The 26,005-nt window shown below is 55.8% G+C and overlaps 1 protein-coding gene across 1 annotated transcript; it reads right to left on the bottom strand.

Annotated features, from left to right (window-relative positions):
- On the bottom strand, positions 1-21,685 carry EDN3 (endothelin 3). Its single transcript, XM_082745784.1, has 4 exons — positions 20,994-21,685; positions 20,076-20,364; positions 4,971-5,144; positions 1-4,056 (listed from the first exon to the last, which is right to left on the bottom strand). Exons 1-4 carry the CDS (start codon positions 21,043-21,045, stop codon positions 3,978-3,980), a joined length of 594 nt encoding a protein of 197 aa, XP_082601910.1. The 5' UTR covers positions 21,046-21,685; the 3' UTR covers positions 1-3,977.
- Between the last annotated feature and the right edge of the window lie 4,320 nt (positions 21,686-26,005).

Genomic DNA, 26,005 nt, shown 5'->3' with positions numbered 1-26,005 from the left:
TCAGAGAAAACTTCAAGATTTTTTTATTATGCATTTGACAGTTAGTATTTTCTGAGTGTTAGCACAACGAATGAATTTCTCTCCAAGATACCATCTTGCCACAGAGCCAAACAGTTCATATGCGTTTTAAAAATCGGATTCAAGCTCTAAGGACTAGGAGTTTGGATTCAGAACACAATTTAAAATCTCTCTCTCTATATAGTGGCTTTACTTTTAACAGATCCACGTAAAGGAATTGAAGTAAGGAAAAGTCTCGAAATAAATAATTGCTTCTCTACACTACACACCCCTGCTGGCAAACCAGTCCCTTCTGCTTCCTCACGGCTGATACTCCGTTTCATACCTATAATAACTTAGGAAATACTCATGGAGAACTCAACATTTGGTCAAGGCCACGGCTCGGTCCCCCACCACCTTGAATTTCTCTGCAGGGTGACCTGGGCATGCCTCAAATGGAGGTTCTCCTCTCTCTGCTGGTGGGAGCTGGGGCTTGGGGGCGGAGGGAGGGGCCGTCCCTGTTGGTGACATCGTCCCGCGTCCCTCTGTCAGATCCAGTAATCCTGGGCTGGCCGAAAGCACAGCCGGAGCCGATCGTGAGCTGCCGGGCGTGACCCAGTGCTTGCCGATTATATAGATAAATAGGAATTTACATAATTTACAAAGGGTTTGCATTTGTGACTTATTTTGAAGCCATTCCCCAAAGATCCACATTTATTCATGAAAGCAAATATTCTCGCAAATGGCCCTGAGCTGCAGCTGGCTGCCTTTCCTGTGGCTCTCTGGGAAGAGGCCCGCCGTGCCCTGGTCTGACGACCCGCAAAAGGCACAGGAAGTCAGGGCCCGACCAAAAGCAGACACTCAGCCACCGCCCAGGGTTCAAAGCCCACAGATACTCATGGACTCCTTTGCTGGTCACAAACATCGTTCTTTTTTCTTTCTTTTTTTTAAGATCTGTTCTTTCCGGTGGGCACCACACACAGCTGAAAATCTCTGTCTACATCCGATAAGCTTCACAGTCCTCAACTCCGCAGAGCTACGACCTGCACCCAGAATCGACGCCCAGCGCCCTCCCGGCTCCCACCGCGGGGCCGCCCCATGTCAGGACGTGAGTGTCACATACTCCCACCACCCGCTGCGTCGCGTACAAGAGGATGCGCGTTCACGTGTGCAAAGCCAGCTCAGAGCCCACCTCTCCTCCAGGAGAAGGAGAAAGCTAGCAAGTGGCTTTCCAACATGCCCTACCACTCCAAAAACAATTTCCTGCATGAAACCCGAGCCACGGGCGTCAGGCTCTGGGGCACATCTGGGATCATTTTACCCATTAGAGAAACCGGGTCCTTTGGACGGGGGCTTTCTTGGGGTAGGGCGGTATTGTTAAGTGACGACCCTCTGGATGGGTTTTTCTCCCCGGGGGCAAAACGCCTTCCTTGACCTCCAAGAGGTGGGAATGTGAAGCGGGCAGGAGCAGGGACTGAGGCCCCCGAAACCGGGTGCCGCGGGCCTGCTTTGGCGGGGGCTCCTAAAACTGCAGAGCTACAGGCTGAACGAGGAGCCCTGCCTGGGGAAGCATTTGATGCTGGAGGCCTAAGGCCCGCTCACTTTGTCCGTCCCTGACTTCAGCCTGTCCCGGAGAAAGAGGTGAAAGACAGAAAGGCATGTAGCGCCGCAGAGCTCCCACTGCCTGTACAGGCGACTTCCCCCCGCGCTCCCTCTAGCCCCGCTGCCTGCTTTGCTGAACCTTCTCGCCAGTGCTTCTTGGCAATTTCAGAGCCTGCCATCCGCCCAGGAAGGTGTGAATCAACCACACTAGCAGACGTGGCCGCCGGGAGCTGCCCCGCAGCCTGGTCACGGCTTCGATTATCACAAGCTCGGGACGGTGGCAAGCTTCCACTCTGAGAATGTGAATCTGGAAATTACTAACTTGAGTCTTGCAGGCAAGTAGGGACCGTGGCTTATAAGAAAAAAGATGTTTCTTCCTGAGTAAATCTTCCTACAGGAGCTTTACATGAATCGCAAAGACCTGGAAGAACCACCTTTCCGGCCCCAGGGGGTAGCACCTGTGCTACCTTCCTCACCTTCTGGACCGTCAAGACGACAGTAACAGAGCAACAGCTAAAGCAACCTCGTACTTTCTCTGTGCACAGCTCTCTCGCCTTCCTTGAACATACCGGGCACATTCCTACCACAGGACCTTTGCACTTAGTGTGGTCCCTGCCTGAAATCTCTTCCCCTTCCTCATCCCCCTGGCTCACCCCTTGACTTCCTGAGGGTCTCTAAGCCAACGTCACCTGCTCAGGGAGACCACGCTGTCCACCAGATCCCAAACTACAACCAGCCCCAGCACTTCCTGGCCCGACCCTGCCTTCCTACTGTCCCTCATCTGTCTCGCCCTGTTATTTCACGTACAGTGGTCCCCTCTTAGCCATGGTTTCAGTCACCCGCTGTCAGCCACGGCCCAGAAGCAGACGTCCCTCCCTGCCTCTGACACTCTCCGAGGGTCCCCAGTAGCCTCGCGCTGCATCGCGGGCCTACGTGTCCAGCTCCCTCCCCTCCCCACACAGCATCGTGTCATTCCCTCCTCGCAAGGAGGCCGAGTACAGACCGAACTGTTTTGAGCCAGAGAGAGCACATTCACAGAACCTTTATTACAGCAGACTGTTTTGCTGCTTCTAGTCTAGGGTGGGCTATTGTCGTCGCTCTCTCCTGTGCCTAATTTATAAACCACGCTTTCCCAGAGGCGTGTACGTGGAGGAAAAAGCACAGTACAGACGAGGCTCGGTGGTGGCCGTGGTTCCAGGCGTCCACGGAGGGCCTGGGCACGTAGCCCCACGGATAAGGAGGGAGACCGCATCTGTTTGCTGCCCGCTCCCCCACTATTTAAGTTCCACAGGGCCAGACGCTTTGCCTCGCGCCCTGCCGTCCCCGACTTCTAGAACCGTGCCCAGTGCGTCCCAGGTGCGCGATTCACAGGTGCATGAGGGGTGAATAAATGAGGGGAAGGACGGATGGCTTTAGTCGCACCCCGCCCTCGCCGAGAGGAGTATGGGTGTGGGGCGAGAAGAGCAAAAAAGGAAAGAGACAGAAAAGGCAAGGCTGGGACCAGCTGGGGCCTGGCTCGTGCTCTCTGGGGCCTCTCTCTGCCGCCTCGCCCGCCCCGCCACTGTCTCCGTTCGTGTTCCGGGTGCCGAAGGGTCTCCCTGGATGCCGAGAAGCCGCTGGCACTGATTCGGAAAGCCTCCTGTGTACCGAGCACGGTTTAATCTTCCCTTGATCAGTCCCTGTAGGAACCCAAGCCACCTCCAGGCCATTATTATGGACATGAATCACCGTCCCATTGAGATGTGCGGGCCATTCATAGCAATTCCTGATTGAGAGGGTGACAAAGAAACCCAGTCTGGCTGGAGAAACCCTCGGAATCTCTCATACCAAAGACAAGCAGGCTAAAAAACAAAAAACAAAAAACCAATGTGGGGACACGGGGACACGGGGCCTTACTGCCAAGCCAAGCTGCTGTAAGTCACCGCTCGCCAGAATCAGCTGCTGCAGAGAAGAAATGATTTTTTTTTTTTTTTTTTTGGTAACGACCACATGTTGCCTCTGGAAAAGGCGACACCTGGGCCCAGGTAGATGAGCCGGGGCTGTTGGGGTCGGGGGAGGGTTGTGTCCGAGCAGCAGGCCAGCTAGCTGTGTCTGGGCCGGGCCCACTGAAGTCCAGAGCCGGCTGTCGCCGCTCCAAAGCTGCAAGGGATGCAAGGCGTCAATTCTGTGACGGAGAGTGGCTGCCCAGGGGCCGGGCAGTGACAGTGACTGTCCACAGCTCCAGCCTGCTCTGCCCCCAGAGATAATGTACCGAAGGCCCCGTCCCCTGTGGATGCCGCACCCCGTGCGTGCTGGGGCTCCCACCGGCTGTCCTCACGACCACATGCCACCCTCACATCCTCCTTGTCCCCAAGGGTGTGACGCCTCAGAAAGCAGTTTCACCTCCTCGGACGCAGGCCCCCGTTGGCACCGCTGGCTGGCTCTTCTTTGTCAGGATTTGTTGCCGTCCTTGAGTTCCTGTGGGGAGAGAGCTGGTTTTAATGAATCGACCCGCATTTCCATGCGGCTGGTTTTTTGGTGCCAAATTAGGGCTTCCTCTTCCCAGCGGGGACATTAGCGCACTCCCCAGGGATGGCATCTCGGGCGCGGCATCCAAGGTTGAGCGCATGCGGGCGGACTCCGACCCGAGCACAGTCGACTGGCTCCTCAGTTATTCACCGGATGTTACAAAGCCAAAGAAAATGAGGTTGGCCCTGAGGCTTCGGACAGAGAATCCAGGGTCCCTGACCTCAATGGCACCCGCGCACTTGAGCAAATGCCACCCGGGGCCAAACTTGGGGTCTGCTCATCTACTCAGGTCCACACAGATTCACAAACTTCTTAGCTGCCAGAGTCGGCTCCTGAGGTCCGCGAAGTAAGGTGAGGGGCGACGCAGGCAGATGCGGGACGCACGTCTCCCCGGATGGGAGTGGCTCCCACGAGGTTCCAGCCTCTACAGGCCAGGAGGGGAGGTGGGGCCCCTTGGGGCCAGATGGTCCCATCTGCTGTTTTGCAAGAAGCTAAAAATACACATTGGCAGGGATGGGTAATTCTTCAATCTTTAAATGTTGGCGACTTATGCAGATTTTGGCAAAGCGCTGGGCAGTCCAGAAGTGTGTCTGGAGACCAGACACTGCTGCAGCCACCCTGCAGGCTCTGTTCTGAAAGGGACCAAGAGGGCTGGACCCACCTCTGAAGCCAAGGTCATGCTCCAGACCACCCTGGCCAGGGCACAGCCACGCCCTCCCAGGCCCGCCCTGAGCCCCGCCCCCAGGCCCCGCCCCACCCCCCCCTACTCCATCATGCCCCACGCCCATGCGCAGACTCTTCCCGCCTCCTCTCACTTGCCCAGAACTCCAGATCTGCGGAGGAGTGTGACGGGGGCGTCATACCTGCTGACAGCCAGGGTGCGGGCGCAGAAGTGCAAGCAGGCGCTGTCCTGGCTCTGCACACAAGAGCAGCGCGGGCTCCACTCGGAGGGCTGCGGGCTCTGCGGGAATGGCCCTGTGGACCTCCTTCCCCGGAAGCTTCCTCTGTAGTTGGACAGTCCATAGGGCACGGTCCGTCTGCAAAGGACAGAGCAGCGTCAGGGCCCTGCATGGACACACAGGCCAGGCCTCCCCACTCAGCGGGGAATCCTCGTGTGACTGGCTGCCTCTGGGAGGCCGTGGACATGGCCAGAGTGATGGGGCACAGCCACACCTCCGATCTGGTGTCCACAGACTTCCCCACCCTGGGGGAATTAGGAAGACTCTGCAGGCGATCTCTACCTCCGTTTTCCCCAAGCTCTCCACAACGGCCCTGGGGCCCAGGGGACAGGGAGGTGGGGTGCCCTGGGGGAGGAAAGGTCGGCACTCCCCAGGGTCCATCCTCTCCCACTTCCAGTGTGCCCCCAGTCGCGAGCCCTTGGAGGGCAGTTATGGGTTGCCTTCCTGTCCCCGGCCTGGCACAAGGACATTGCGGCCGAAACACAGGCAGGCCAGAGCACGTCCTCCCTACCAGTAAGAGGCCTGCCCAGCCCCAAGCCCAAGGCCAGCCGGCTGTGCTCTGCAGGCCTCATGCCCAGTGTCTTCTGTGCACACGTCCCCACGCTGTCCGCACCAACCAGAATACGCAAACGGAATTCCAGGCTCACCCTGGCCCCAATGCCGTGTCCTCCAAGACACACACATCAGGAGGGCCCCCAGGCACCCTGAAGACAGCCAAGCCAGAACTGGCCTTGGGAAAAGGCTTATTTAAAAAGTCTTTAAGTCTGGGGGCGCCTGGGTGGCTCAGTGGGTTAAAGCCTCTGCCTTCGGCTCAGGTCATGATCTCAGGGTCCTGGGATCGAGCCCCGCATCGGGCTCTCTGCACAGCGGGGAGCCTGCTTCCTCCTCTGTCTCTGCCTGCCTCTCTGCCTACTTGTGGTCTCGGTCTGTCAAATGAATGAATAAATAAATCTTAAAAAAAAAAAAATCTTTAAGTCTGGAGCTGTTTGCCAGTCTTGTTCACGGTCGGAGCTGGGAGGCGGGAATGCGGTCATCTGGGACCAGTAACATTTGTCTGTTTCTTATGTTCGTGTTAGTCCAAGACATCACTCCAGAGAAGGAAGAAGACTACCTGGAGGCAGTGTGGTGGGAAAAGTTAAAAGCATATGCTTAATTCATTAGCACTATTGAATAGGACTGGGGGACAAATTGCTAATTACCAGAGGAAACTTCTGTGGCCAAGTTACTGTTCCAGCAGGGCCGGGTTTTCCAAGAGGAACCACCTTGGTTTCTGTGACGCCCCTGGGGCATCACCAATCATGGGCCTCAAAGGGAGTTCTGACATCTTCTCTGCATTTTCAAAATAAAATCAAATTGGATTTACTTTAATTTGAAACACACACCATGGAGCATTTCAGGGGGGTCGGTGGCAACCCTCTGTGACTGTGACCCATGCTCTGAACCAACTTTCCCCTGCTGGGTTGGAGGCCAGTGAAGGGTGCTGCCACCCCGTTTCCTTTCTCGTGTTCTGCCCTGTGCTGGGTTCCTTCCTGAACAGTAGAAGGAGGGCTCCTCGCGCCTCGAGGAAGACTCGGAGTTGAGCAGTCTGTGCCCCCAAAATGGAGAAACCAAGCAGTGTGCCGTCCCGGTCTGAGCTGAACCTGTGCTAAAACCCCATTTCTTCTCAGGAGCAGGGCTGGGAGGTGGGGGGGCAGAGGGGCAGCCCAAATACAGACCCCGCTGTGAGCCAGGATTTGGCTAAAGGTGTGTTTTTCCAGTAACAGGGCCACATCAGATCTCCAAGGGTCGACATTAAACCCAGTCCCCGTTTTCGTGGTGAAGACTACACCCAGGAATAGCCACGCTCCTATTTCTCCATCAACAGCAAGTCCTGCAGTTCTGAATTCGCCGTCGCCGATTGTGCGTTTACGCGAGCAGAGCTGCTCGACTCCAGCGAAAACACCCCGGCGTGCTTCACGTGAGGAAATGAGGCGACGAGGTGTTCGTTAATAGAGAAATGCAAAGGCTTTCTCACAGCCCAATGCAAAAAGCTCATACGCAAATGAGCCCTTGCAATTTTCAGAGCGTTTACAGTGAGCTCCCCTTCCCCACAGGCAGGCTGAGAACCCCTGCTCCAAGCGCTGGGGGCCAAGCGTGCTTTCAGGGGACTGGCCTCCGGAGGGGGTGGGCGAGGATGGAAGCCGGCAGCTGGCGGGTTGAGAGGTGGCCCAGACTACGGAAGAGCCTACCTCTAACAGGGCTCCAGTCCAGTGAGGCTCACCACCCATGGCTCAACAGTTCAAAGGTTTTAAATAACCTCTTAAATAAGACAGGTCCGGCCGCCTACCTGAACAAATATGGCTTCCAAACACCCTGGAGGACCAGGTGTGAATTTAGATTCCTGGGGCTCCACGGAGTTCGGTGTTGGAACAGGGCTGCCCAAGGAGGCTGAGCACCCTTCCGTCCGACTCTGTCCGACTCTGTCCTACATCAAGGGGACCTCAACCACCCCTTGGCCACCCTGTGGTCTTTGGGATCTGTCTGGAGCCCTGTTCTGTTCCTTGGTGTCAGATTCTGGAAGACACCGACCTGCAAAGGCCCTGGGAGTGGGCTCAGCGACATTTGGGTAAAGGACTGCAGGATCCCGGACGCCGGAGACTCGGTCTGGAAGGGGGAGACTTTGAGTCCCACAGAGTGGGAGACATGGCCAGAGGATGATCAGAGGCAGCCCTCGAACACACGGGGCCCAGGGCAGGGGACTCCACTGTCTGGAAGTCACTGTGGGTCACCCCTCCTCAAGAGCAGAAGGCTGGTCTGCATCTTTTGTAAGTGCCGTGGACCCCGCGCAAGACTGAGCAAGTGAAGGCTGCTGACTGAGGAACGGGTAGTAATCGTGAGATAATCTGGACTGTTAAGACTAGATTCTTTCCAACCTGAGACGTTCAAGCACCACGAAAAGCATTATAAAGAATCCCCAACGTCTGCCAAGCATCCCACACGTACGTACATAGGTGTATGTCTCCAGCACTATTCCAAGTGTGATGGGGAGACAGAATGGTGTTCAGGAGTTCGTGTAATACTGGGCTATGAAATCAGGTAAAGGAAACATTACAAGCCAATGCACACAGGTATGTGCAAGGTGCACAGAGAAAGGTGAGCCGATGATCCCACTGTTAGGCTGTAAAGCCCTTTACACGATGATCACTCCCCTCTGGACAGCGTCCTGATCTATGACAGACTGCTTGTAAACGGTTAGGGAGGGGCTAGCAGTAAATTAGAGATAGCTCTTTGTTGTGTAATTGGTCTGGGAATTCAAGGGATGTGATCAGGCAGGAAAGCGCCATCCACTGGCCAGCGGCCTGCATTTCAGACGCAAGAGCAAGAAAGGAGTCCGAGCAAGGCCTTTCCGTTCTCTGCCGCGCTTCCTCCAGGCTGCTCTAGCTGCACGGCCCCCCTGAGAAGCACTTGCCCTTGGTTTATCTTGGTGCCCTTTCTCCTGTTTTAATGAGAACTGGAAGTGACCTAAGCAGTGGAACAATGAAAATGAAGTCACATCGCGGAGAGCCTGGGACCAGCATGCTCTCCGGCCAGTCGGTGTAGCTACTGGTGCACAGCAGGGCTTGGAGGACGCGATTCTTGGTAAAAAGTAGGCAGCTCTCGCGTCTGCTTATGTTCCAGCTACAACACGGAGCTCCGCACAACAGAGAAGCGGATGAGAAGATCAGTCCAAACGCTCTCAGACAAAACAACACCGCCTTCCAGATACCTACATATGCGGCGTCTAGCGTTGTGTGTCTGTGTAAGAAATCGTCCCTCAACCTACGTACGTTCATTATTGATGGGAGACGGCGATGCCACCGTCTTATTTATCACAGTGTTCCTTATTTACCGCTTTTCCCAAATGTCATATATAAATGTTATTAAATATGAAACTTCCAGATCCCCCGTATGCTTTCTTCATCTGCATATCACACTGACAGCACTCGATTTCTCGCTGCAACAAGTTTTTAAATAAGGAAAGTTGGCTTCTTTTTTTTTTTTTTTAAGTTTTTGTTTTCAAGTTCAGGGTTGCCTGTTCATAAATGAATTAATTACCTCCATCTTTCTGATCAGGGAACTGGCCTCTATCCCTGAAGTTTAAAGGAGAGATGCAGACGTCCACCAAGGCCGGCCAGACGCAGCCAAAGGAGACTCACTGGTCAAAGGCTCGTTTCTCCAGAAAGTTTAGCAAACTGTCATTGAAAACCCAGTTTTTACCGCACCCCCTCCCGCCGTGCCCCTTAATGAGAGGCACGCTACAGTCTCTGCCCCGTGCTTTTCGATGCGCAGGTGCTGGACCAGACTCTGGGGGAACGCCCAGGAACAAGACAGGTGGGCCTCCACACACACAGTTTGAAGCTACTGTAGGGGTGAGCAAATTCGCATTTTATGGGTTTCACCCAATCAACAGAGAGTTGTTGTTGTTTAATCTGAAAACTCCACACAAACATCCCAACTTGCAGCTTCTCCGGAGTGAGGAGGGCCTATGCGCACACCAGCCCCGCTCTCCAACACGCCAACGATCGTCCGGAGGGAGCACTGAAGTCACAGATGTGGCATGAACACTCCCCTTTGCCCCAGCCCCAGCCCCTGCCCCTCTCAGTGTTGACCGACCCTACAGCAGAAAGGGACAGAAAGGACCGTCCCGCAGGCAGACAGCCACCAGCGGCCATCAATACCTGTGACCACTCCGCTGACAACCTCCCTCTCAAGCCCTGCACACTTTCCAGTGCCGGCTCCGTTTCAGACTTTATTAAATTCCTTCTGTGGCAGGCATCACTGACCTGCTCTCCCGAGCGGAGAAACAGCCTCTTGGGTGAGGAAGAGAGTGTGGCTCACCTCCACTCACAGCCTTTGTCCCCTTAATGGGAAAGAAGCGTCAGGCGAGAGCTCTGCTCTGACTGCTATGACAGGAGGGGGTCCCTCCCCACAGGCGTGTGTGTCACTACGCCACTCACTTCCACAGGCAGCCGGTGCACTTGCTAAGCACAAAGGCCAGGAGGCCAGAGGCACCAGCTCAGAGAGGGGAGCACCCCTCTCCAAGGACTTGAAAGCCCAGAATTTTCTAGTGCCCAAGACCAATAGAATTCTCTAGAGCCTGAGGCCACCGTTGGTCGCTTTTGTCTCCAGGAACCTAAGCGCTGCCTTTCCCTTGGGGAACGATCCTCCCTCCGTCCATGTGCCGCACCGGCTCCTGTCTGAGGACTCACCAGTGACCCCAGTTGGGCAAGTGAGACCCCGTCTCTCCCAAGACTCTCTCCCGAGACGCCTGAGCAAGGCAACTCAACATCCAGAAATACTCTGGGGCTGCTCTTTGCCCGGTTCCCCCCCGCTGCCCCGTCCCCGTCCCCGTCCGTCTGGGCCCCCAGTCTCGGCTCCTCTCCAGCTGCTGGGACGGCTTCTCCCTCTCAGTCCGCGTCCTCCCCATAAACGCGTCCGATACCATGTGAGCTGACCAGGTCGTCTGGGGTTTGTGGCCGTGATGGCTAGCTGCTCCGGAACTCCCTTCCCTGAAACCAAAGTGACCGTAACCTCTCGGATTGAATAGCAAGACCCAGAGTGTCTCCAGCTGCTGGGGATGAGTGGAGATTTTCTTCATTGCAACCAAACACAAAAGACGGGGTTCAGAATCAGGACAAAACTCGGCAAAGAAAGCCGGCTGGAGTCCTTCCTTCCCCGGTGTGCCCCTGTGAAATGTTTGCTTTGGATCATCCTGTCCTTTCGGCAGGTGAAGCGAGCATCCCGCGCACTCGCATCCCACGCACTGTCCTCCGTCTGAAGATGCTCGGAGCCCAGCCCCAGGCCGGCTCCCCGGCTCAGACGTCATACCGTCCTGTGAACTATTCCTCGTCCACTCCTCAGATGCTTGTGCAAGTCTGCTGCGAGCCAGGCCTCGCGCCAGACAACCCACAGGGAGCCCTTACAGCCTCCAGGAAAGAAAACAGGCCAGAAAATACAGCTCCTCAGCGACCTTGTTATACAAGCAGAAAATACACACACACACACGCTCTCCAGTTCTAAGGCCGACTCCGCAAACCTTACGCTCACAAACAATGTAAAGTGAACTGGGAATTTGCAGCTTTGCTTCCACTGCAGAAAATCCATGCGTCTTAAAGTTGGAAGACCCCAAGGCAGAGACTGCTCACCCTACCACCCAGCCAGGTGAAAAGTGCCCTTCCCGCAGCCCCCCAAAATAGCCAATGAGCCTACGGTATTTGGAAACATGAAAGTGAGCAATGGGCTGTGTGTTGGTGGTTAATTTGGGGGGGGGGGGGGGCTACTCCCCCACCAAAGGGAAAAAAATTTTTTTTAAGTTTGGATTTATCCAGGACTTGGCTGTTTGGGAATATGACAGTAATCAAAGGCATGTTGCGAGTGTGTTTGAGCCCTGAGCTCACCAAGCAGAGCCAGGAATGAGCGTCAATTCTGCATGTGTACAGCGAGTGTGGCTGGCTTCTCATGCCCCGGGGTCGGCAACATTGGACCTTTCCAAGCACAAGCCAGGACTCCAAGGGCAGCTGACGTAGGGGTGCTCAGGAAAGCCTCGGGATTTTAGCAGTAACTGTGTGTCGTATGAATGAGGGGAGGAAGGAGTGAGGTCTGAGTTAGCCATTACTTCTGGTCCACACCCCATCTCCCATATGTACTGATGTCGTGGGCTTCTACTGTTGCCCTCAGCTGGCCCATCTCAGAGGGGTTTTCCTGGAGAGAAGATGTCCTGGGATGGAGGGGGAAGAACCAGAGCTCCTGGCGGCCACCCCCGGGGCACGAGGGAGGAACCAGGTTGCACAGGTGGCCAAGTCCTTGGAGGGGAGACAAGCTTCACGAGACGGACCCAGGTTTCTGGTCCTGATGGAAGACTAGCTCAGTGAGAGTCCCCAGGAAGCACCCGCCCTCGGGCCTGGGGAAGGAAAAGGCTGGCTGAGTCTCGGAGACGGTCTGTCCAGCCCCATATTCCACCTAGAGATTCTCAAAGCCCCGCGTCCCCAGGTCTCCAAACCGCAGGGCTGCTGGGGCAGGCGCGACCCTTCACTCGGGCAATAAAACCGCAGTGAAACGCAGGACCCCTGCCCCCCAGGCCAAGGCTCCAGGGACCACCACCTGTACTCGTAACGCTTCCGCCTAGACTGCTGTGTCCTATCACCATATAAACAAGCTTAAAAATAACACCGTAGCCACAGACTTTCTCGTGCGCGCCAGCTCCCTCTAGAACACAGGCGTATCCCTCCCGAACAGGGGCCCACGCTCACTCAAGGAGATTCGGAGGCACGAGGGGTCCAAGAAAGGGGAACAGAAAAAAATGCTCCGCGTTTGTGGGGTGGTCTGCGATCGCTATGAGTTACGGCTCAAACAAGAAGTTGGGGGAACAGGCTCCAACACTACGTGGGGAATGAAACTGTCCGTAGAATCCCACAGATCAGCTGCTTGCGCCTCCGTCTGGCGCGGCCCCCGCGGGTGCCCGGGAGGGAGCGAGGCTGGAGTTTCTCTCCCCAGCTCCCCCCACCTTGACCCGAATGGATTCCAGGTCGAATGTAGGCAATCCCACGTCTGTCTGGCTTGGCCTCATTAGAAGTTTATGCAAAGCTGCAGACAGACATGGCTCAAAATAGTTCCCAGCTGTGGAAAGAGTGACCATAAGTAAGGAGCAGGTACTTTTTTTAAAGATGGGGGGAATTTGCAGAGGGATAAGAAAAAGAAAATACAGACACCATCCTACATCCTTGAAATAATCCACAGTAAGAGAAGACAGTCCTGCTAACTGTTCAGAGCTTTCGCCAACTGCTATCGAACAAAGACGCGCCCACCTGCACGACTCGAACAAAGACTCCTTCTCTGCCAACTCCAGCTGTTGGCGTCCTTGGGTCCTGTCCTTGCGATAGCCCTGATGTACTGATCACTCACCTCAAAGTAAGAATACCTGAGTCCCCGTCGGTACAGGCGTTAGCCCCACACAAGAACCCGATGCTGGGACCCGGGCAAGGTGAGGGAGACAGGGCAGACACGCACAGTGTGGGACCCTGCCTCATTACTAATGTTGACGTTTTGTTGATGATGAATTTTCTGCTTTAAATTTAAAAAAAAAAAAGGGCACTAAAAAAAATATTGCATTAATATTCATTTATCTTGACTACAGACTCTTGGGCAAATCCCTGAAGACCGGACCTGGGGCAGTATGTTTACTGGGCCTCACCCCAGCCTCGACCCTACAAAGAAACCCAAGGAAAACAGTCTGAGAAAGACACACACACCTCTCTGCTTTCTCGCTGGCCTGCTTCTGACTTTCGGCAGAGCTGTTACACTCCCCGGGGCATAGGTGGGGCTGCCCCCCACCCCCCTGGGGCCACTCGTGCCGTTGTCAGGTCGGCCTCCGGGCCCCTCGTGGATTCCCAAAATGAGTCTGTTTCATTTTTTTTGAGTTGCTGGGCCAAAGCACGGGGCTCCCTGGCTGACCTGTTCCAAAGCGTCCTGTTCGAGTCAGTCCCGAGCAGGCCACCAGAGAAGAGAAGATCTGTGCCTCCCGGCCTTCAGACGCATTCTCCGAAACTGCTGGGCTCCCCCAGGCTCCCAGCTGGCACAGCTGAGGAGGGCAGCGGATACCCCGTCCTGCTGTCTGTCAGTCCACTCGAGCAACACTTGCCAGTGACACGGGAGCTCCAACGCGCCCCAGACAAGCGGCTCTTCCCTCACGGTAAGACGGGCTCCTGTCCAAGTAAGGGGAAGTGTGTGTGTGTGTGTGTGTGTGTGTGTGTGTGTCCCAGTTGAAGGAACTATTTCGTTATCGGAAACATGACGCACAATGAGAGCAGGTCGCCTCCCCATGCCGGAGGCCGAGCCGTGCTTTTGCAGGAGGGATGGAAGGTGCGTGGAGGTGCTGGGGGTCCCGCCGGCTGAGGCGCTGGAGCAGAGAGCGGGCCCGGCTCCAACGCAGCCGCGGGGCCTGCTAGAGGAAAGCGCTGCTTGCTCCCAGCTTCCTTTGTTTTAAATTCTTGCAGGAATAAACCACACCAGAGATGTCAGAGCCTTTCACCTGCCTTCAGATTTAAGGCCAAGTTCCCAGCTGTGAGGTCCCTTTCATCTAGCAGAAACCCAAATTCTCCCCCTGGGGTCACACCGGGTCAAGCCCTTCGTTCCAAGCCTTCTTGCTACAAAGCAAACCGCCCCTCGCCTCGAGTCACTGTGCCTCGTTGTGGGGACCGGCTGCGTTTCGGCCCGCCTCGTCTCCACCCCCGGCCTCCTCACACCCACCCCGGGACACAGAAGGGGACTCTTGGTCCCTGTGACCCCCAAAGTGGGGTCACCTGGTGTGCGCCGACCTCTCCAACAAACTGAAATTTAGCCTCAAGGCCCTCGGCTTTGAAAGCCCTATCTTGCCGTGAAGTGTCTTCGGAGACACACTACCTGACCTCAAAGCCGGGATCTAAACATTTACCCGATTTTGAAGGACACAGAATGGTTGTGCAGGGAGAAAACTCACACCAAGTCCAGCAAAACCACCTTTGGTCAGAACCCCATGTCCAGACTCCTGTCCCGTCTGGCCAACAGCGGCCTCTCTCCTGGGTCCTTCCCACAAGTGCATGAACCAGTGTGCCCAGTGTCTCCTCCAGGCCCCGGGACGGGGTCCTCCGTCCACAAACCCCAAGGCTCAGTGTTCATGCAGGGGACCCCACGAGAACGCAGACAGACCCCTCTACAAACAGGGTCCACGCTGATCGTCCACTACGCGGACACTGCCGCACTGCCCCGCTACAGGACCTGGGAGGCCAGGTCCCACAGAGAACACCTAGGCCCAAGCATTGCAATGATTTACTGAGGGGAGAGCAAGGTAATAGGAAACAGGAGAGGCAGAAAGGGCGGGGCCAAGTCTCTTCAAGCCTGGATGGACCTTTGGCCAGCCCGTCCTTATCAATCTACTTATCAGCGGTCGGTGGCGGGCACACCTTTACCCCAGCTCTGTGCCCCGTAAGCTAATGGCATCTAACAGACCGTCTGCCGAGCTGGCTCCGCGCCCCTCCAGGATCCAGATGCCATCCCGGGTGGCTGGTCCCAGGAGGAGGCCTCAGCAGTCCTGCGGAAAGCACTACCTCCTCGCCTGCGCCCTCCAACCACAGAACGGGGTGCAGCAGGCCGGGCCTCGGCCCCAGTGGGTTTACTCCGCCCCGAGGCCGCACAGTTATCCGGATGGTCCTGTCTTCGCGATGCCGAGTGCTCACCAGGTCACACGTCTTCACTCGGCGTCCACACCGCCCACCATCACCATCGTCATTCACGGCACTCGGGGTCTCCCGATGGCCGGAAAGACTCGTTGCATCTCTGGCAACGGGGCTCCCGGTCCTGACTTATGGGCCGGGGGGACAGCTGGCCTTGTATCAGCAGGAGGCAGGGGTTCCGGATCCATCCACTTCACTGGAACATTGTTACATTTGGAACGCCCATTCCTGGAAATGTGAGTGTTACTTTCTTGAACAAACTGGGGCAAAGATGAATCTTTGGTATTGTTGCCTTTTTGTGGCAAAATACATTAAAATGCAAGTTTCAATGTTTTTTTAATTACCGTTTTGGTTTTGTTTTTTTTTTTGTTTTGTTTTTTTTTGTTTTTAACTCTACTTCTTTGGGGAGGAAAAGAACCCAAAACAAATGTCATTCTTGCTGGACTGAGTCCGAGAGGCACGCTTTGAAGAAGCCAGTGTGGCGGGCAGGTTGGTCATCTTGTGCGGTCACCATCCCAGCCAGACTGGCATTGACGCCTCGCCGGGGCACGCTGAGAGCGGGGGCAGCCCACCGGAGCCACTCAGCCTGTCAGCCAGGACGCAGCACAGTGCCTGGCTCTGGCGCGCTGCGGGCTGTAGACCCTGGAGTTTCCACCACAGTGGAGACGGCAAACATCCCCATCACTCTTTCCAAAAATGCATTCCTCCTGGTCAGCTCACACAGCTCCGAGTTTTGTGTGGAAAACACGGTCCCCATCCCAGCCCTCAGTGCCTCTCCCTCATTCTGAGCTCGGAGGGATTCGAAGCTGACAGGTTCTCTCGGGTCTCGGGAGCGGAGTGGGAGGAACACAGAGGAGCTGCTTGCTGGGTGCCCTGCAGCTCCATCATTCCCTCGATGGGGGGTTCATCCTCCCACCAGTGCATGGTGGCCGGAAGAGAGGGATTCGTTTTATGTGTCAGTGTAGCTGGGCCACCCCAGCCACGTGTTTGGTCCAGTGCCAGTCTAGATGTTGCCGAGAACGTATGTTTTTAGATGGCATTCAGATTTAAATCAGAAGACTTTGAGGAAAGCAGATTACCCTCCATGATGTGGGTGGGCCTCGTCTAATCCGTCAAAGGCTCTCGTGGGAAAAACCTGTGGCGCCTGAAGAGGGAGGAATTCTGCCTGCGGGGCTGACTGCAACATCATGGGCCGTGCACATGCGTACGTGTGTGTATTTACACACACGTGTCTGCACACACACAATGTCCTGTGAGTTCCGTCTCTCCAGAGACTCCAACTAATTGTGTGACTCCTGGTTTTCAAGGACTCGTGGAGAATGGTCCCAGGTGTACAAGTGTGTAAGCACGTGAACTACTTGTCCATGACGTCTTCCTTGTCATCTTATTCTTGGCGCACTTTCCATGACCCTAAGAGCGCATGTGTTTTTTCTCTGATTGGGAGTTTTGTTTTTGTTTCTGTTGGCAAGAGGGGGGTTACTGGGGAGGAGGGGTGGGAGCTCCCTAACACGGCCAGAGAAAGTCACAAAAGTCATGAAAACAGTGCCACAGGCCAGCTGTGGCCTCAGCCGCCTCCAGAGGCCCAGCACACATTTGGTTCCCCTTTCTCAAGGCCACGGTGGAAATCATGGGCAACTTCTCTGAAGAAACCCACATTCCCACATGGGTCTCCTGGGCTGTTCGAGCCTCCGCAGAACATCCATTCGCCCTGCAACAAGAAGCCTCATTGCTGGGAGAAAGCTCTGCAGACCAGAACCTCAGTGAGACAAGGAACAACCTCCAAGCAGTACAACCTCACCGAGAGCCAGCCGGCGTTCCTGAACGCCCAGTACGCACTGGGGGCCAGCAGAAAGAACTGGGCCGCCTCAGGTCTGGAAGATGGGCTCACTGACTTGTGACGTGAGGGAGCCAGAGAGTGTCAGCTCTCACACCCAGAAGATACTTCAGGACCGCCTGGTCTCCCTGGCCCTCGCCAGACAATGACTTCGCACTAAGATGCACGAAGGCTCTGGGCAGTACCTTGCGTCCCACCTGCAGTCTTCGGGTCCTTACACGCAGAGTGAGTGACCACACTCCCGGGACTGCCCGCAACCCTGCAAATGTCCTCTCGGGGTAGAGTAGGGCTGTGGGGTCTGTCGTCACAGGAAAGGACGGGCAGGAGGAAGAAGGACACGAAGAGCTGAAAAACCACCCAAAGTCAAGCCTCTCAACATAGACATGAGGTTCAAGAGCCCTGCGCTTCCCGGCGTGGCCAGCGGCAGACCCTGAATGCACATTACACACTGGAGAAGTTTCCACAGACCAGGAGGGTCCGCAGCAGGAGGCGGGTATGGGAACAGCCCGGAGCCGAGGAGACCCGGTCACTCCCCACGGTTGTCCCGGCCGTTCCCTCCTCCGTGTCTCCAGAGGCCCACGTTCCCTTCTCCGAGAGCCCGTTTTCTCACATCGCAATCTTGTCCAAGATGTTTAAAGACAGCAAACGGACCCGGCTACAAATCTATCCAGTTTGGGAAGGAAGGGAAGAAAGGGAAGGAGAGAGGCAAGGGAGGCACGGGGCAAGGGAGGAAGAAACGAGAAAGAGCATCTGGAAGAATCTGTCTCGGGAAAACTGTTCTGCTTGTCTAATTTCACACTGCTCGTCGGGCTGCTGTCATTTCTGTTGTACACAGAACTCTCCACACCATCCTTAATCCTTCTTTCCTAGTGTTTAAAATGAATCCGGGTCAGGAAAGAGGGGAAGAGGTCAATCAAGCTGTCGGGGCGGTGGGGGCGGGGGGACGTCAGCACGTCGGCGGCCCCAGGAGAAGTCGGCGGTCCACGGCTTCACACAGGACGACTTGGAATTACGCGCGGGGGCTCCACACAGATCAGAGGGTGTACGTGGAGCCCCCTGGGTGCATTTCAAGCCCTCGGTCCTCCAGCCGGTGCCAGAAGCCTGACCACAAGCAGAGCGCAGAGGTAATCTCCAAACCCTGTCCTCCCTCCGGTCCGCCACTCCTCTGTCCCAGGACCCCGTCCCTAATGCAGTCGGCTTTCCTTTCTTCTTCTATAGGCACAGCCTGGGACTCGAGCCAAGGCAAGACTCAACCCTGTGCTGACTGCCCCGAATTCTGGATACACTGGCCAGATCACACCACCAGGAGGGTAGGAATCAGAAAGGACAAGTGTCCGGGGAACGCGGGCCGCGAGAAGAGGTGACTCTGATTGTTGTCTGAGAAGAGAAGCCGATCAGTGGCACCTCGCCCACCGCACCCCACTTTCTTCTTCCCGGCGAGGACGAGCTGCGTCCTCCCGGCTGTGGGCTGACTGTGCTGCCTGGAGCCCGAGTGGACACAGCCTGGAGAGCGAACTCCACCATCCGCACCGGCTACACAATGTGGGGAGCCCACGATCAAATGCCAACGCCCAGCGTCTGGTGCAACAAGTGTTAAGAATTTCAAGACAGTGTTAAACGGAGCGTGGCTCCTTCCGAGCCTGGGACCCTGAGCAAGGGTCAAGGTGGTTTCGTGGAGCCAGTGCCGCCTGCCATTCTGGCATCACGGGGTCACTTTCCAGACCTGCCCCAGATGCACTTAGATCCTGTCACCTGATTTGAAAGCTGCTCGACCCCTCGGGGACACCCTCCTCGGCCCCTCACTCTGCAGGTGGCTCCTGAAACAAGGTGGGTAAGTGAGCCCACCCAAGCTGTCACCCAGTGTGCTCAGAGGTTTGGGGGTGGAGGAAGACAAGGGGACCTGAATCAAGGTGGCTCCAAACACAGCAGCCAAGTTGCCCCTCCCAGCGAAAGGCTCTCCTGCACCACCAGCTCCTCCAAGAGACTCCCAAGGAGGGCACCAGCAGGAGTCGAGTCCCGCCAGGTCCCACGAACACCCTGAGGAATGGAACGCGGAGACATCGGGTCCAAGCCCCAGAGTTTAGAGCTCGGTATGGCAAAGCCCAGAAGGCGGGAAACCAGAGCAAGGTCAGACCCTCTTTACTATCAGGGAGGTGGCTGAGGGGATGCGTGCGCAGAGGGAGGGTCCCAGACGGCGGAAGTGAATGGAAGACACTGTCACACCCTCCCAGGGCAGAGCACTCTCCACCCAGTGGCCTTGGAAGAAGGCTGGCTTTACAGCAAGGCCGACCCCAGGACTCCCGTGGCACTGGCCTCGGTCCCGTAGTAGGAGTAAGAGCTCTTCGGGGCTGGAAGGGAGGAGGCGAGGTCATCTGGGGGAGAAGGCGGCAGTGGGCGGCAGCGGGTGATGGTCAGCCTGTGGCAGGACCAGTGGCACTCCAGCCCCGGGAGGAAAGGAGCCTGCGCCCTGTGGAACTCCCCCCGTCCTGGGAAGGTTCCACCAGGCTCCACCGAGCTCACCCCTGCACTCCCTGGACAGCAGGCTGCTTTCAAGGAATGTGAAACTCCTTGGAGCCTGGCAGGGTCGAGTTGGGGGGGGGGGCACTCATCCCCGGAGGCAGGAGATAACTTTCCTCCATCGAAGAAGGACTTCTCAGGTGTCTAATCCCTCTGGCCAGCTCATTTCTCTTGGCGGGAGGGCTCCCCCTTCCACTGGATCCGAAACTCTGAGATTGGGTTTCTCCCAGGCCAGGCCCTCAGAGGGGAAGGGAGGCACAGCCCTGACCGGCAGACCAGGCCTGCGCTGGCAGGAGGCCCCAGCAAGAGCTCCAGGCTGTGCGAGGGTGGGCTCCAGGCTGACCCGGCAGGGATAGGATGAGGTCCTCTGGGAGGAGAGATGCAGGCCAGCCCTCCCAGTCACTCCCGCCACCCAGGGCTGGGCTGACTCACTCAGGAGTGTTGATCCAGATGATGTCCAGGTGGCAGTAGTAGACACACTCCTTGTCCTTGTAGGTGAAGCACGTACAGCGCCTCGCGCGGCGGTGCACAGGACCCCCCTTGGATGCCTGCTCCCCAAACCGACCTGGTTTCTGCTCCTGCCCAGGGCGTCTGGGAATCAAACCCTGCACTGCAGTAGTGGCCACAATCTCCTCGATGTCCCCCTCAGATCTGGCTGCAGTGGGGGGCCCGGGCATGCCGCTCCTGCCAGCGTCCCCAGGCTGGGGGCGAGGCACCAGTCCTGCAAAAGGCAGATTGAAGGACTCCTAAGCTCCTGAGTGTGCAGAAATCCCCCCCACACATACACCTACCATTCCCAAAAACCTGGAGGAAAGGGACAAGGAAACTTTCTGCAAAGATTGCCAGCTAGTTGCACTTTCTGTAAAGTCTCCAAACTCTGCCATGTGTTCTGAAAAGTTTGCAAAGCTATGTGCACAGTTTCAGAAAAGACTGCAAGTTGTGTGCATACTTCGTGAAATGCTTGCAAGCTATTTTCACTTTCTGCAAAGTCTGCAAGGTATTTGCACCCGTTGAGAGCTCTGCAATCATTTTTGCACAGTTTCTGAAGAGTTTGCAAACTTTTTTGAAAAGTTCCCAACTTCAGGAAAAATTCACCAAGTCCACCCAGCCAGCCCCATCTCCGGTGAACAGACGGTGGACTGCAACCCCCAGAGCCCCCCGGGGTAGTTGGCGCTCCGTTTCGGTCCGCCCCCACCCTCCGCCCGCCACCAGCCCACCCCTAGGCGCCTCCAGGGGTGGCGAGCCCAGGCAAGAGGTTGCTCCCCACAATGCACCCTTCCCCGCGCCCCCATCCCAGGGTCCTTTTGTGTGCGCTCCCGCCGGGAGTGGCGCGCCGCCCCGCCCGCTTACCTGCAGCGGAGGTCACTGTGAGCCCGAAGAGGAGCCACAGCCCCGGCTCCATGAACCCCGATCGGGCACCGGGCCGGGAGCACGGACGCCGGCGGCCGAGAAAGGGCGCTGGGCCCGGCACAGCGGCCTCGCCCTCCAGCTGCGGGGTCCGAGGCCGGCGCTCGCTCGCTGCGTCCCCGGCCCGGCCGGGAGTTGGCGGCGGCGGTCACACACTTGAGAGCGCGCTGCCCATCTCTGCGCAGGGCCGGCTGTGGGCTCGGGCTTTTCTGGCGCCCGCACCACCCCCTCGCCTCCCCGCCCCCCGGAGGGGCTGGGGCCGCCGCGCGGGGCCTTTGAACCCGGGGCGCGCCAGGGGTCGCCTCCCGGCGCTTGCGCTGGGGAGCGGGGAGGCAGCTCAGCGGCCTGGGGGGGCGCACTCAGCTGGCCAGGGGCGGGGGCAGCGCGCCAGAGGCGGTGGGTGCGGTGGGTGCGGTGGGGGGCACAGCTGCTGGGAGGCCACGCGCGCGCACACACACACATACACACATGTGCACACGCACACGCGCGCTCACACACACCCCACTGCCTTGCAGCCCCCTGGACCTGCAGCTCCCACCCCTGCCAGCGACAAAAGGCTGAACTGGGAAGCTGTTACCTTTTATCTCAGCGGCTGTGGGAAAGCAACATTTCTCAATGTTCACCTAATGACACCTTACCCTTGCACAGATGGTCCTGCCAAGGCCCTGGGCGTACTTTACACTCGTGACTCAGGGGCACGGGCAGTGGCTCCCTGCCTCTCCCAGGAGCTCAGAGCCAGTGGGTGTGGGCCCGTGGCAGGGGAGCAAAGTCAATGCAGAAAGAGGTGAGCGGCCTGGGCCACCCGCACTCGCTCACAGCCCCCTGCACAGGGTGGGGGCGGCCTTGAGAGGCCTCCTGGCATCCCCTCCATGGCCTTCAAGGTGGTCCAGGCGCCATGGGTGGAGGGCTCCCGCGGCTCACCTGAGTCTTGTCTGCTGCCCCAAGCAACATAGAAGACAAGGACTGTCTTATTTGGTTGTTACCAAGACGGTCTGTGCTGGGCCCCGAGGAAGCACTTTGGAAAGATTCACGAGTTGAGTGGATGAATGAACCTGGGGACCTGGCCCTGAGCTGCTGCCCTCTGAGAACCCCTGGAAACCCCCAGAGGGCTTACCAGAGTCCTCAGATCAGAGGGACAGACAAATACACAGAGGTGGTGCCCCAGATGGCACTGGGCAGTCCCCGCAGGGCTGGTTGGAGGGCCCAGCCTGTGCCGGGTGGGAGCTGGCTTCTCCAGGGAACCACGGGCACCGCCAGGTCATGGGGCAGCAGACAGGCCTGCACTGGGAGCTGCTCCACTCCCAGAGCCCTGGAGGTTGACTTCACACATGTCCCCAAATCCGTAGACTTCTCCCAGAAAAAGCAGCAGAAGTCATAAAAGGGCCACAACATCCACCTGGCTCCCTCCGTGGGGACGCTGGTCCTCTGAGCCCAGCCGTCACGCTGGGAGGAAGCGCGGGTGAGCCCGCACAGAGCCACCCACACAGAGAGAATCCAACAGCTCCCAGCACCGGCCAGAGCCCACTGCTGACACATAAATGCAGGAGCCCGGGGGGTGACTGGAGCCCCAGCCTCCCAGACTTGCCGCTGAGGACTGGGTGGCCCCCTAGGCTGACCCACAGAAACCACGAGGGCCACCGATGGAGGTTTGCCCCAGTCAGTGCTGAGCAATTTGTTCCAACGCCATGCGAGGCAAAAACCAGGCAAGCCCCCAGAACAGGGCTGATGGGGAAGTTTCTCCAGCCCGCCCCCAACCCCTTCCACCCTGCCCAGTCCTTGAGTCCAGGTCAAGGTGCAGGATGTGGAAGACATTATCCCTTAGGGCGACTGTCACCAAGCAGGATGTAAGCTCTGTAAGGGGGCGCTGCTTCATTTTTTTGTGCTCCGTGCCTTGAAAATTAGAAAAAGCGCCAAGACTAGGATTATCTTCTGCTCCTGCTGGGCTGGAACTTGGATGACTTTATCATTATCCCTTCCCTTAGAATTAAAATGCCCATCACCTACAAAATAAGATGCTTGGAACTGGGGTATGGCTGCAGAAAGAGAAAGTCCGCTAGCGAGCTAATGCAAGAAGGGGGTTAGAAAGTGGTTTTGGGATGCTCCCAGACAGGAGGCATCAGAGCTGCTCAGACCACTCACTGAGTCCCTTGCCCCCCACAACTTGGACCAAACGCAGCACACCTGGGTGGGCTCCTCGGGAGGCCCACCATACTGCAGGAGACCAGCCTGGCTCTGGCCCTCCCCTTAGAGTCTCCTAATCGAGTCAACAGCAGGAAGTCTGGGACAGAGAACCCAGGAGACAGGGTGCTGAGAGCAGAGCTGAGAAAAGAGGCCACAGTCCGCTGGATGGTCAGTGGGGGCAGAATCTTACCTGGTCTTCACCTGGGTCAGCAAGCTGAGCCCCGTGACTGGAGCGGGTGCTAGCCAGGGCGTTCAACAACACCCGCTCTCCAGCGAGAAACTTCTCCCCTTTTCTGCTCTTCCGCAGTCCTGACCGCTCCCAGGATTGCTCCTGGGTCAGGAACATCTGTAAGAATTCTCATACAACCTTCCTTTTCGCGCTGAGAGACAAGGCCGCAGGCTTGGAGACCTCGGGCCAGCCACAGAATCCAAATAGGATTTCTTTCTTGCTCTCGATCTCTCTCTCCCTTTTTTTTACATAGTGGTAAAATATGTATAACATCACATTTACCCTCTTAGCCATCGTCAGTGCCCAGGTCAGGAATGTTAAATATATCCACCCGGTTAGCAACCACCATTACGACCCCTCTCCGCAGACAGCCCTTTCATCCTATACGATTGAAACTCTGTCCCTATTAAACACTGACTCCCCGTTTCCCCCTCCCCACAGCGGGACAAGACTTTTGTGTCTGACTTATTTCACTTTGCATGATGTCCTCAAGCTTCATTCCTGTTGTAGCAGGTGTCACAATGTCCCCCGCTGGAGAGCCGCATACTATTCCCTTGTAGGTATGGACCACGTTTGGCTTATCCTCCATTCATGGACGCTGCACTGCTTCCATGTTGTAGCTGTTTCGAAGAATGCGGCTGTGAACACGGCTGTGTGACTATCTCTTCCAGAGCCTTCTTTCAATCCTTTTGGGTTTACATCCACCCAGAAGGGGAGTTGTTGGATGACATGGTAATTCTGTTTGGTTTTTTTGAGGAACCTCCATACCGTTCACCAGAGCCGCCATTTTCCATTCCCGCCAACAAATGTTCCTTTTTCGCCACATTTTCGCCAACATTTATTTTTTCAATTTTTTGATAGTAGTCATACTAATGAGTGTGAGATGAGATGGTATTCATTGTAGTTTTGATTTAGGCTTCCCACATAGTAAATGATGTTGAGCATCTTTTCATGTGTTAATTGGCCTTTTGTATGTCTTCCTTGGAGAAATGTCTATTCAAGTTCTTTGCCTGGTATTGAATCTCGTTGTTCTTGTTGTAGTTGGGATTTCATTAGATTGTTTCATTGCGTCTAATTTTATGTTTATCTTTTATTTATGAAAGTGGTACCGGTTTTGCGTGTGCGGTGGTGAATAGAATTCCTCTCTAAATTAATAAAAAAAAACATTTTTATTAAAATGTTTTAAAGAATAACCTGAATTAAAATATGAAGTAGTCATTGTGAAGGTAGTTTGGAGACTTGGCAAAAATCACAAAGCTGGTTTGCCCATAACTGAAGTCTAGAAGGATCTCATGGGCAAGGAGGAGGGGGAGGGGAAGGAGAAAGGACCGGGCAAGGAGGAGGAAGAGCAGAGTGGTTTGAGGGAAAATCGCTCGGAGGGAGGACAGTGGACACGAGCAGAGAGAGCTGTTCCTTGCTTTGGGAAGGGGAAATCTCATCATTCTGGAAAGTAGCTCTTAAAAGAATCCGTGGAAATAAATAAAACACATATGATACCTATTTTGACAAGTCGAAGGTACAGAGGAACTTTGAAACTCAAAATCACTTTTCTTGTAACAGGGAAAAGGGCCAACAGACAAGGAGGGTGCACCTCTCCTCGTCACGGCGCTGCCTCGGGAAGTCCCAGGTCTTGCTCCCTGTGCTCTCGTGGTTTGATCCAACTGGTTGGGTGTGCAGAGGGAGGAAGGAGAACTTGAGAAGATCAGGAGTGCTCTCAGCGCCCTCCTCCTATTCCTGTTGGATTGTTTGTCCACTTCAGGATGCACTGATTGATTCCTTAGCCATGACTTCTGAAGGACGCTGTGGGAGGCACTGGTTACTTTTGCTCACCCAACATCTCCTCCCTGCCTTTTGGTCACAGCACTTTGGTTTTTCCTTGAGGACCGACCTTTCCTTTGTCTATGTAGTCAGTGGGTCTGGGACTCCAAGGTAGGCATGTGATTAAGATCTGGCCAATCCAAAGAGCCTGTCTGCTTGGCCCCGGATCAGTTCAGGACTGGGCAAAGTTGGACAAATCAGTCAATCTCAGGACTTCTGTTAAAACACTTGAGAAAGAAGTCTCTACTCACTGGGAGTGTAAAGAAGAAAGGGAACGTACCTGAAGCTACCGGTAACCGCCTTGCCATCATGAAGAAAGACCCTGCCTGAGGATGGACCCAGCATGGGGGAAAGTGGAGTCAAGAGCTAGAAAGACTAGGTTGGTGTTCTGTTTTGAGCCCTGGATCCAACTGGGCCTGAAATCCGTACTATCTCTACGCTTTTCATTTGTAATAGCTCATAATTTCTTTTTGATTTAAGCTTTTTGGGAATGCTATTCCTTTCAATGGGATAAAATTCTGTCTGGAACACTACCAGTCCTCCTGGGCTTCCGTCTATGCAATGTGTAAAGGAAACAGACAGTTCACATGATTTGATGTGTGCTGATGGCGAGCGTTTTAATCTTTGTTTTGCCCTTGTGACAACTCAAAAAAGTCTGTGCTATCATTATCCCTATTGTCTAGACGAAGAAAGGTTAACAGTTATAGAGGCTCAAAAAGGTTACAGT

The sequence above is a fragment of the Mustela nivalis genome (genome assembly GCF_964662115.1).
Source record: "Mustela nivalis genome assembly, chromosome: 8".
Classification (NCBI taxonomy): Eukaryota; Metazoa; Chordata; class Mammalia; order Carnivora; family Mustelidae; genus Mustela; species Mustela nivalis.
Note: the sequence above shows the minus strand (reverse complement) of the source record. Positions and strands in the feature narration are given on the sequence as shown.

Excerpts from the sequence above, each read along its gene's own strand:
- EDN3 (XM_082745784.1), bottom strand. The coding sequence starts at position 21,045 with ATGGAGCCGGGGCTGTGGCTCCTCTTCGGGCTCACAGTGACCTCCGCT. Across the intron at positions 20,365-20,993 it reads CACAGTGACCTCCGCTGCAG|GACTGGTGCCTCGCCCCCAG; the intron begins GTAAGCGGGCGG and ends TGCCTTTTGCAG. Across the intron at positions 5,145-20,075 it reads ATCTGGATCAACACTCCTGA|ACGGACCGTGCCCTATGGAC; the intron begins GTGAGTCAGCCC and ends TGTCCTTTGCAG.